At 32.3% G+C, this 11,083-nt stretch overlaps 1 protein-coding gene across 1 annotated transcript; it reads right to left on the bottom strand.

Moving 5' to 3' along the window:
* Window positions 1-4,542: 4,542 nt before the first annotated feature.
* Window positions 4,543-5,956, bottom strand: LOC110105411 (myb-related protein Zm1-like). Its single transcript, XM_020834905.2, has 3 exons — window positions 5,809-5,956; window positions 5,583-5,712; window positions 4,543-5,185 (listed from the first exon to the last, which is right to left on the bottom strand). Exons 1-3 carry the CDS (start codon window positions 5,945-5,947, stop codon window positions 4,594-4,596), a joined length of 861 nt encoding a protein of 286 aa, XP_020690564.1. The 5' UTR covers window positions 5,948-5,956; the 3' UTR covers window positions 4,543-4,593.
* Between the last annotated feature and the right edge of the window lie 5,127 nt (window positions 5,957-11,083).

An 11,083-nucleotide genomic window follows, 5' to 3' on the forward strand; every position in this document is an offset into this window, starting at 1 on the left:
GATTTGTTTTGTCGTACACGAAAATTGATCAGATTGTGGTTGGCACATTTTATCATATTCTTGTTTTCAAAAATTTTAATTTCAACTATTTGATTTTTTTCAAATTGATTTTATTACATTTTCTCCATAATTAATAATTTTCTACCACGTTATTTTTTACATATTGTAGTAATTATTAATTTGAATTTTTTGACTTGTTGATTGTGTCATTTCATTGGGTAAAATAAAAATTATTGTATTTTGTATGATGTGCACATAATAGTAATTTAGTATTTTAATACAAGTATAATGTTAATATGAGCATTATGAATGAATATGAATATGTGATTGGGTAATAGAGGTTGTTATTACTTTTATAATTATATAATAATGTCTTCAGACAAGAAAAGGTTGAATATTTACTGATATTAGCTGGAAACTGACTAACATGTATATATATGATGGTGGGTTGACGGACTTTTCTTTAAATATGATAGTTTATTGTTATCTTATACTAATTCAAATCATTCATTAATTGAGAGTTATTAGAGTAATTATTGCATCGATGGGCAACGAGTAACGTCTTTGTTTACTTAGCCAACAGCTACTAACTCACTAACTACTAGAAAATACCACTAAAGACAAAACTCCTTGTTTAATGTGATCATTGAAATGCATGCTGGTGCAATGATTTATTGTTACTGCATTGCTGTCACTCTATTGTTTTATTGTTCTACTAATTACTATTACTGTATTAATTTATTGTTGTTATTATACTGATTTGTTATTACTTAACACGTGATTCTTATATTGAGCATGTGATATAAGATATTAATTTAGAATAGTTAAATATCATGTGTATACCCTTATATAATTTCCTAATAGTACTACATTGGTATGGATTCTTACAGTTATTATAGATGTTTTAGTTTTACTAATTTATATGTTTTTCTTATTGATTTGATATTACTGCAAAGACGTAAGATTTAAGAAGTATTGTGAATGACTTTATTAATTTAACATCTGTAATGGTTTACTAATTTACATATTTCATTGTTTCTATACTGTACTATTTTACTGGCATTCGTACTGTACTGGTTTATTGTTTTATATGCCTTATAGTTATTTTATGTGTTTTATTATTTCTAGACAGATACATAATCATATTGACTGCTACTATTATGGACTGACTAACCACATGTATACTGTTTTTTTTTTTCGTGCTTTGAGTTCAATTGTATGATTTAGTTAGATGTTGAACTGTTTAGTTCATTATATATAGTTTAAATAATTTCAGGTTAAGAGAGAGGATCAGGAGTGTACATTGATGGGTTACAAGATTTATCAGATTTTATTATTGTATATTTATTTTTATTTTTAGATGTTCTTTTGTATTCAGGAGTGAAAAAATGGGTATTATATTTATATGACTATGGGATATCGTATATAATTTTTGGAGTATAAATGCAAATGTATACTAATGTTTTGATCAATAAATTCATTTATGTTGATATTTATACTATTGATAAAATAAATTAGACATCTCTAATTGTAGTTATTACAAAAGATAAAAGAAAGATTTCTTCCAAATCAATTTATGGGTAAGGCAAACCTAACTCGAAAATAACAAAAAAAATAAATAAAATCGAACTAGAGATGCTACTCAAATGACATTCAATAATACCACTGGAGTTGACACTAATGATGAGCTTATGGTCGCTAATAATGACTTTCAAAATTCCCTCAATGACGCAAGCTTATATTCATGATGTTCATGTGACCTTTGTCTTGGTTTAATCCAATTAAAATTTTTGAATAAGGAATTTATTGATGTCTTTGAAACCGTCCCTCTTATACATTATGTAGTTTTTGAAACATAGTAGTAGGGGCTTCGGCTCTCGGGGCATGTGACATGTGATACTTTCGTGTCGGTCATCTAGATCACTGGCACGGAGGTCCTGAAATACAGTTCCGAACGGATGATGTGCTGAATCCTTTGCAGACAACTTAAATTCACGATGGGGCATTGTACGTGACAGAGTGGCCTTTGCTGTCACAATCCACTAAAATCCTGCCCTATGTCGCAATAGATTCAAATTATCTATATATATATATATATATATATATATATATATAGTTTTTGAGACATGAGTTTCACAAGGGGGTGCTCCATCCACCAAGTACTGATTCTATTGTGATTCCCAAGAATAGTGCCAATGTGGAGGCTTTGACTGCTGCCGGAAATAAGGAAGGTCCCTTGGTGGTTAAATGTTGAGAAAAATTTCTTGGAGAAGTTTCGTTGAATTAAATCACAATTTCTCCCATGCTCCAATAGACAGTTGGTTTTTTATTTTAATTTTCATTTTTTTTTTTGGGCCGTCAGCTGGAGTCATCATTGTTATATCAAATATTATTTAAGTACTATTTAGATGTTTAAGAACCTGCTTTATAGAGGTATCAATATTGTACACGACCCGAAAATTTGACTCGAATCCAACTGAAATTTTCGGATTCAGATTAGAGATTTCGTCCGGTTTGTAAAAATGGGTCAGGTTTGGATTGCCCCAGAAACCCAAAATCAACCCGGCTTGAACAGGACAGATCGTTTCTCATTCTTTGTCCATCTCGTCGCGTCAGTCGTGACCTAAGAGAAGCCTCGTTAGCCTTCGCGTCCGCCGGCCATCTGCGTCAAGCTGTCGCGTTCGCCAGCCGTCTCCTCAGCCAGCCGCCGCGTCTGCCAACAGTCTCGCATCCGTTTCCCACTCATCGGGTCATCGGTCCACCCAGTCGCATACTTGTCAATCTCAACATCTCACGTCCGCCATCCTCACCATCCCACTCCCATGCACAGCGACGCGCCGACACCGGTCTGCTGTCACTGCCTCACCCTGGTCAAACGTCCCGAGATCTTAATCCTGTAGCCCTTCTGCGAACCGCACGAACCCTTCCAAGTTCCAAACAGACTCCCTATCGCCAATCTGTCAGGTCAATTCTGGGTTCAACCTGAACCTGACCCATGACCCGAAATTGAAACCCCTACTGCTTTGTTTTATTTTCTGTTGACGAGAAATAAATTGCTGCTTCTTATTTCTTATTTGGACCTGGGAAAGTGCTTCATCAACTTCATTGCTGCTTTTGCTGAAATTTGCTGCTCCATGCCTCCATCTGAAGTAAATCATGCTAATTCATGAAGGGTTACAGTTTTGATTGCTGGATTAAATCCTGTTTTACTTACATAAAAGTGTTTCAGTCTTCTGATTTCGGCAATATATTGCAGTAAGGTTTTGCTGACTACCTCCTATATCCTGCTTGTTTAAATTCCTCCAGATTCAGTATCAGGATGTTGCTTTGGGGTTTGTTGCAAATAAATGCTGAGGATAGTTGATTTGGTTTAGATTTTACTTTCTAGTTGTCTCTTGCGCTGCTATAGATTTTTGTTATTTGGATTCACTGTGCAGGGATCAACCTCCCTCACAATCCCCTGTGAGAAATCTCTGCTCATACACATGGAACTTGACCTCATAATTATTTTATTTTTTATTCGCCATTAAATGTAGAACCTCTTTAGCTGTGCTCCCTCTTGTAATTGGCTGCATATGATTTGATCCACTAAATTAGGGTACATGTAAATCTAAAATAATCTATTCACAAGTGCTGAAGATGAAACTATTTTGTTTTTTTTTTATGAAAGAGTGTAACCATAATATATATATATTCAATTATATATTTAATTAAATATATTAATTATAAATCATGAGCATCCAAAAAGTTTATTTACCCCAAAAAATAAACAAAATTTTCAATATCTCCTTAGATATATATTAAAAATTATTTGAGCATAAAACTTCATAAAAATCAATGAAAGCCCATAACAGTTATTTTAAAAATTAAAATTTTAATTTCACTTTTAAAAATATAATTAAAAAAAAAAAAAAAAACAACTCTGATTGGATCAAAGCTAGAATCTATGGTTACATATAAACTAACGTTTTATCCATTTGGGCCATACATAATAGTAAATAGTTTTTCAACAAACCTCTGTAATGAGCATATAAAAAATGAGTTAATTAAGAGAGATTATTCTATGCATATGTCAAACGGAGTTTATCGTCCGGATATCAACCCACGTCAACAGTATTGAGCCGGATACCTAGCGGTACCGAGTAGTACCGAGCCGGATACCGAATAGGAGGCGACGCGACACATTCTGATTGGTATCTGAAAGATATTCTGCATCCGCACAGAATAATTTGATGTTAATTAAAGTGAAAGTTTACTACTATCTTGTCTTGTCTCGCCAGCAACTCCCTCCTCCCCTTCTCACTGAGTGACTAACAGTGACGAATGCACTGATTAATATCATCATTTATCACAAAATATTCAAATACATGGCCAGAAACCACTTGTATTAATTTTAAGGATTCGAATCATATGTGCTCACCTTACACTTTAGAAATCAATCATAAAAATATATATATTGATTTTTTTATGATGAAGATGAATTAACGGAACTGTTCCATTATATAATTCAGGAAGAAAACTTTGGAAATACGCCTTTACAAACTTACACGTTCAACTCATTCGCCAACATCTACCATTTAATTACTCCAAAGACTATGCATTAATACACTCAAGGTCAACCAATTTTGTAAGAGAGGGTGAGGAGGAGGAGGAGGAGGAGGGCCGTTTGTGAAAGTAACTCCCCATCAAATTACCTTCCTCCATGCTAATCAACTCCTCCCTCTCCTTGTCTTCGGCTTCATCGAAAAGCCCGAGCTCTTCCTCCAAATAGGCAAGCCATTTCTTGCTGTCGTCGGCCAACTTGCCACCATCGCTGGTGTTACTCCAAAGGTCTGGATCAATTGGAATATCGCTGAAAATATCGTCATTCTCGACCGCCGCCAGCGGCGGCAGCGGTAAAGATGACGGATTAGGAGACAACGAGGAGTCGAGTATGTCCCACATGTCAATCTGGGGCTCAATGGGGATCTCAATTTTTTCCAAGGAGAGCTCATCGCCTTCTGTGAAGGACGTTATACCGGAGGATGCGGAGCTTGGGGGGTTGACCTCAGACCAACTTTTGTTGGTCATTGATGATTGTGCTGTGTAATCCTGATGCTTGATACGCTTCTTGAGATGCGTGTTCCACACATTCTTGATTTCGTTATCCGTCCTCCCAGGTAGGCACGCGGCAATCTTCGACCATCTATGATTACAACACAATTTTTAATATTAAAATTCACCTCGAAAAATCAGGCTTTTTCAGCACCTTTTAAGATCTACCGCAGCGATTTAAACACATGTTAATTTATTTAAAGCAGTTTAAAAATCGCTGTATTTGTTTTCGCTGGAAAGATTTTAGCAGTGTTTTTATGAGTGCTACTGTAAGAAGGCTTTAGCAACGCTTTTAGCATGTGAAATATGATTAGAGCAGCAAGTGCGAAGAAATAAGTAAGATTTTTGCAGCTGTTATAACTTTTGTTTAAAGCTCGCTACAGCTGTTATTGAAATATCAGATTTTTGGTACGTAGTGTTAGTATGTTACGAAACTAAATTCTATACTCATATACAAATAAAAATGACAATCATGACGAGTTGATTACTTGTTGCCGAGCAATTCATGGAGATTGATGATGGTGTCCTCTTCCTCCTTGGTGAAATTACCTCGCTTGATGTCAGGGCGGAGATAGTTGATCCATCGAAGGCGGCAGCTCTTCCCGCACCGCAACAAGCCTGAAAAAAAGAAGCAGATTTGGATTAATTTGCACCTCAAATCTTTCAGATGGAAGAAGAAGAAGAAGAGATAATCGAAGGGCTAGCTAGAATGACCTGCTTGTTTAGGAAGAGCTCGCCAGTTGCCATGGCCATGCTTGCGGATGTAGGAAATGAGGCGTATATCTTCTTGCGGAGTCCATGAGCCCTTGTGGAGCCCAATTTTTTGACAACAAGGAGCTCTGCCTCGTCCCATCACTCCTGCTCTTTCTTGCTTAGTTTCTTTTCATCCAAGTTTTGAAGGTAACTAACAATATGTTATGTTATTATCTGTATCTCTCTCTATATATATGGTAGCTAGCTTGACAAAGCAGAAAGGAGATATGAAGAAATTGAGGGGAGGTTTGATGATGGAGATTGTGATAGAGGAAGTCTCACCAAAGAGTCGGGATCTCTAAGCTCAGAGATTCGCTCTCCCTATACCAAACCACTATAAAAAAAGCTAGAAAGATATGCTTGAAAGACAGCAATATAGTCCTTGTTGCTGCTCTCATCCGATTAAGGAATTCCTAATTTTCTATAAGTAATTTGTCCCTCCTCATATGTTGATTTGTGTTTTTTTTTTTTTTCCTATCATTTTTTCCGCCATAAAATACAATTATTCAAATACAGTCTTTGATTGGTAGGTATAAGAAATATAAAATATGATTCAAGTATTATAAAATAAATGTAAGCTCCCTAAGGACAAATAATTTGGGTAAATTAATTTAAGACGGTTGATCAGTCCTTTGACTTTTATCAAATATTTTAAAATTTGTTACACTTTATTTTACTTTATAAATGATATATCATCAAAAAATTATCTTGATCAGGCACGCTTCTCGAAGCAATATCAAGTTGGAAATTTTAAAATTAAATAGGAACCATTTTAACTTCGATTTCAGCAAATTTATGGTCGAACTAAACGTCTTGAAAAGACGAACCCAACCACACAAAATCTATACTACTATATAAAAGTGGCTTGGGACTTCACTCTTAGCAGATCCTGATCGTTCATTTGTAAATTTTAAAATAATCTGAAATGTTCATTTATGACTCTTCAAATTCTTTATTAATGCACGTGCAATAGAACTAGTTTGATGATAAGTTTGGTGAAATCAGAGTTCAAATGGTCCCAGATTTAATTTTTTAAATTTCCAACTTAATTTTACGTCGAGATTCATGTCAGATCAAGATAATTTTTTTTATGATATATCAATAATTAATCAATTAAATTGGAGAAGATAGAGAGAAAGTGAGACTAAAAATGGTTAGAAAATAATAATAACAATATTAATACAATTCAATTCCAGGGATAATTAGCAATTCATCCATATATAATTTTACGAGAGACGCATGAAAATTATCCTGCAGTGAAAGCAACCGAGTACTGAGCACCTTGATGTGGGCAGATTTTTTTCCCAGCTTCAAATTTGATTAAGACGTCAAGCTATTTTCATTCCAGCACTGTCCATTTAATTAAATAATTAAGTCCTTAATCAAACAAACACTTGTCATTAACCTACTACAAATGTAGAGCTTTATTAAGAGATTCTCTTACCGACTTAATGATAATTACTTGAAGGCCAAAAGATTTTGCTTTAAGCTCGTGCCGACTTGGTCATCATTTGGTAGGGTTACAAGCTAACAACTCAATGCAAACTATTTTGTATAAAATTCTCTTATTGAATAAATTTAATAAAATTGTTAACTTTCATATATAGATGAATATATTTGAAGACTTGTCTTAGTTCTTTGTGGAGTCAATTAATCAAGTTGTATTGTTCACTTAGATCTCAACATAGTTGGTCAAGCTTGCAGGGGATAGCACTTACTTTGGGTGCAAAGCCCCCGAAATTTTTTATTTTGTGCATAACCAAGGGGCTTTGGATCTATTGAGTCTGTTTTTTTTTTTTTTTTGGGAGTTTTTTCATACATTTTTTTTAATTTCGTAGGTTATAGCTGTATGGAAGTTATGCTCAGATGTATAAGAGAGTATAAAAACTACAAGAGAGACTGAGAGAGTAGATCTGGTGAAAGATCTATACAATTTCCCTCTATATATATTTTTTTATAGTGAATTTCTTGGTGTGAGATCGGGTCTGCGGTGTGACGGTTGATGGCAGACATTCCTCCCGATCTCACCCAGGCTCGAATTACCTAATTTGCAAAAAAAAAAAAAAAAAAAAAAAAAAAAAAAAAACTTTTGATGTGATGTGACTCCGTGATATTTTCAATTTTCAGGTTTTTCATTTAAATTTTGATGTTCCGCTGTTTTCATCTTATTTGCTTATATTTATTCACTCATAACAACTTGCACATTAGCTTCTTCATTTTAGTACATTGGTAATTAAATAAGATAATTAATTTTTACTAAATAATTTCCTTACAAATGGATAATACGATCATTTAATGATTATTTTATTGTTTTTAAAACTTATATTATGTTATTATTACGTCAATTTTTTTATATTTTATACATTTAAAAATTATTCATATTACATAAATATGCTGAAAATTTATTAAATAAATACCTAGATTGATAGGTTTATAATTTATTTATTTTTTTCATTAACATTGAATAATTAAAAATTTTAAAAATAAATCCTGCATTGATAAATCAAGAATCTGATTTTATTTAAAAATGATCATTTGATAACGAAAATACTGAATAAATAAACAGATGAATTGATTAAAAATCTTATTTTATTATTTATTAAATATCAGAAATAACACTAAATTAATTATGATCAAATTTGATAAGTAATTTGAATAAATTTATAATTAGTAATAAGACTAATTATTTACCTCATTGACATCGGTGCATCTTATTAATATATACTTAGTTAGAATCGATTATGCCTTGGGCTTCTTTTGTGATAGTTTTTTTTTTTCTGTTTTTAAAGTGGTTTGAATTTTTTAATACAAAAAATTCTAATTTAAATAAAATAAAATAAAATCAGCGATAGTTTTTTTTTCCTGTTTTTTAAAGTAGTTTGAATTTTTTAATACAAATAATTCTAATTTAAAAAAATAAATAAAATAAAATTAGCTTTAAAAAATAACAAAAAAGCTATCCCAAACAAAATCATATAGTTAATAAGAAATCTAATAAATAAGCTTGAACAATTTGGGGTGGATTTGTTGAAGCTCAACAAGAGCTTGATAAAATAATCACTAAATAAGCTCATATAATATAATGCTTAGCTCAACTTGATTCACTTACAGGCTTTCGATTGATTGAGCAAAAAAAACCTCAGTTGGTCCTCAGCATGTGTGGCTTTTGAGATATTTTATATGACATCTGTCATTCTTTAAAGGGTGGGTGGCATCGAGAATATATATTCAAATCATATAACACAATATATTAAGCAATGCTACATTAATCAGCCTATAACTTAAAATATATACATACATTAATAAATTAATGATGAGTTTCATAATTTGACATGTGAGTTTATTAAAATTTGCTCTCTCTCTCTCTCTCTCTCTCTATCTCACTCTTAGGATTGATTATTTTGTGCGGACGCCGAACGTCGTCTAGAGACAAACCAGAATGCACCATGTCACCCATTCGCTATGCATCGCTAGGTACCACGGCTAGATACTATTGATGTGGCGCATTCTGGTTGGTCTCAAGACATCATTCTACGTCCGACTTCCGCACAGAATAATTTCTCCACTCTTAGGCTTTATTTGAGATGGCTTTCTTATTGCTTTCAAAAGAAACTTTTTAATACAAATTTTCTAATTCAAGATATTTTAAATGACATCTGTCATTCTTTAAAGGGTGGGTGGCATTGAGAATATATATTCAAATCATATAACACAATATATTAAGCAATGCTACATTAATCAGCCTATAACTTAAAATATATACATACATTAATAAATTAATGATGAGTGTCATAATTTGACATGCGAGTTTATTAAAATTCTATCTCTCTCTCTCTCTCTCTCTCTCTCTCTCTCTCTCTCACTCTCACTCTCACTCTTAGGATTAATTATTTTGTGCGGACGCCGAAGGTCGTCCGAAGACAAATCAGAATGCACAATGTCACCCCTTCGTTATGTATCACTAGGTACCACAGCTAGGTACTATTGATGTGGCGCATTCTGGTTGGTCTCAAGACATCATTCTACGTCCGACTTCCGCACAGAATAATTTCTCCACTCTTAGGCTTTATTTGAGATAGTTTTCTTATTGCTTTCAGAAGAAACTTTTTAATACAAATTTTTTAGTTCAAGATATTTTTAAACTAAAAAGCAGTAAAAAATATGTTCCAAATGAAGCTTTAATACAATTTTTTTATTGCTTCTTAAAATTGAGTTTTTGTACAATTTTTTTTTTAATTTTTGTACTAAAACTATGTTTTAAAAAATAATAAAAAAGTCATCCCAGACGAAGCCTTAGTGTCATGCTTCAAAAGTTTTTGAAGTTTTGTGATGGACCTCATAATATTTTTTTCTAAAATCATCAATTAAATAATTATAAGAAAAATATCGCATTTCTCTAACAAATTTTATAACCAATAAGGAGTAGAATGAAAAGAAAGATAATTATGCAGGAATCAGGATGTGTTGGTAGCTTCTTTATAATTCTCCATATTTTATTATCTTTTGATTCCATTTGGCTCACTTGTTGTTTATTAACACATGCTTTAATTAATATTTTGTGCTGGTTGAGTAATATATGATATAAGAGTAGCAGTATATAATAAATTTAGCAGAATAGTCCATAAATCTATTGACTAATTTGTTGTTATTATTATTGTTGTTGTTTAAAATGTATGATGAATATCAAACAAATGTTGATACATATGCGTATTATGCATGTTTGATTTTAGAATTCGATTAAAATTACAAAATACAATTAAATTAAAAATATATAGTTCATTTCGATCAATATTCATTTTGTATATGTAGTGTTAGTTCATGTGTTCACATTCCTATAGAAATCACATGTGGAATTTTAAAGGATCGTTTGGGACATTTTTTCGTTACTTTATATTTCAGATAGCAACCTCATTTTTGTTTGGCTATTATTTTCTTGCAATTTTCAAACTTTTTTTTTTAAAATTTCTGTGGTGGAAAGTTATTTTTTGCACCATAGTAATTAAGGCTTCGTTTGGGACATCTTTCTTGCTGTTTTGTAAAGCGGCTTTTTAGTACAAAATTTCTTAAACTAAAAATTTTTGTACAAAAAACTGCTTTAAAACGCAAAAAGAAAGTTGTCCTAAATGAAGTCTTCATTTGTGGCAACTTCTTTGCTGTTTTCTAAAATGACTTTTCAGTATAAAATTTTCTTACTAAAAAACAGTTTTATAAAATAGTAAAAAAGTTATCCCAAACG

This window comes from Dendrobium catenatum, unplaced genomic scaffold (genome assembly GCF_001605985.2).
Source record: "Dendrobium catenatum unplaced genomic scaffold, ASM160598v2 fragScaff_scaffold_1122, whole genome shotgun sequence".
In the NCBI taxonomy this organism is placed as follows: Eukaryota; Viridiplantae; Streptophyta; class Magnoliopsida; order Asparagales; family Orchidaceae; genus Dendrobium; species Dendrobium catenatum.

Coding starts and splice junctions, on each gene's coding strand:
- LOC110105411 (XM_020834905.2), bottom strand. CDS start 5,947: ATGGGACGAGGCAGAGCTCCTTGTTGTCAAAAAATTGGGCTCCACAAG. Junction 5,713..5,808: donor AGCTCTTCCTAAACAAGCAG/GTCATTCTAGCT, acceptor TCTTTTTTTCAG/GCTTGTTGCGGTGCGGGAAG. Junction 5,186..5,582: donor CATGAATTGCTCGGCAACAA/GTAATCAACTCG, acceptor TTGTAATCATAG/ATGGTCGAAGATTGCCGCGT.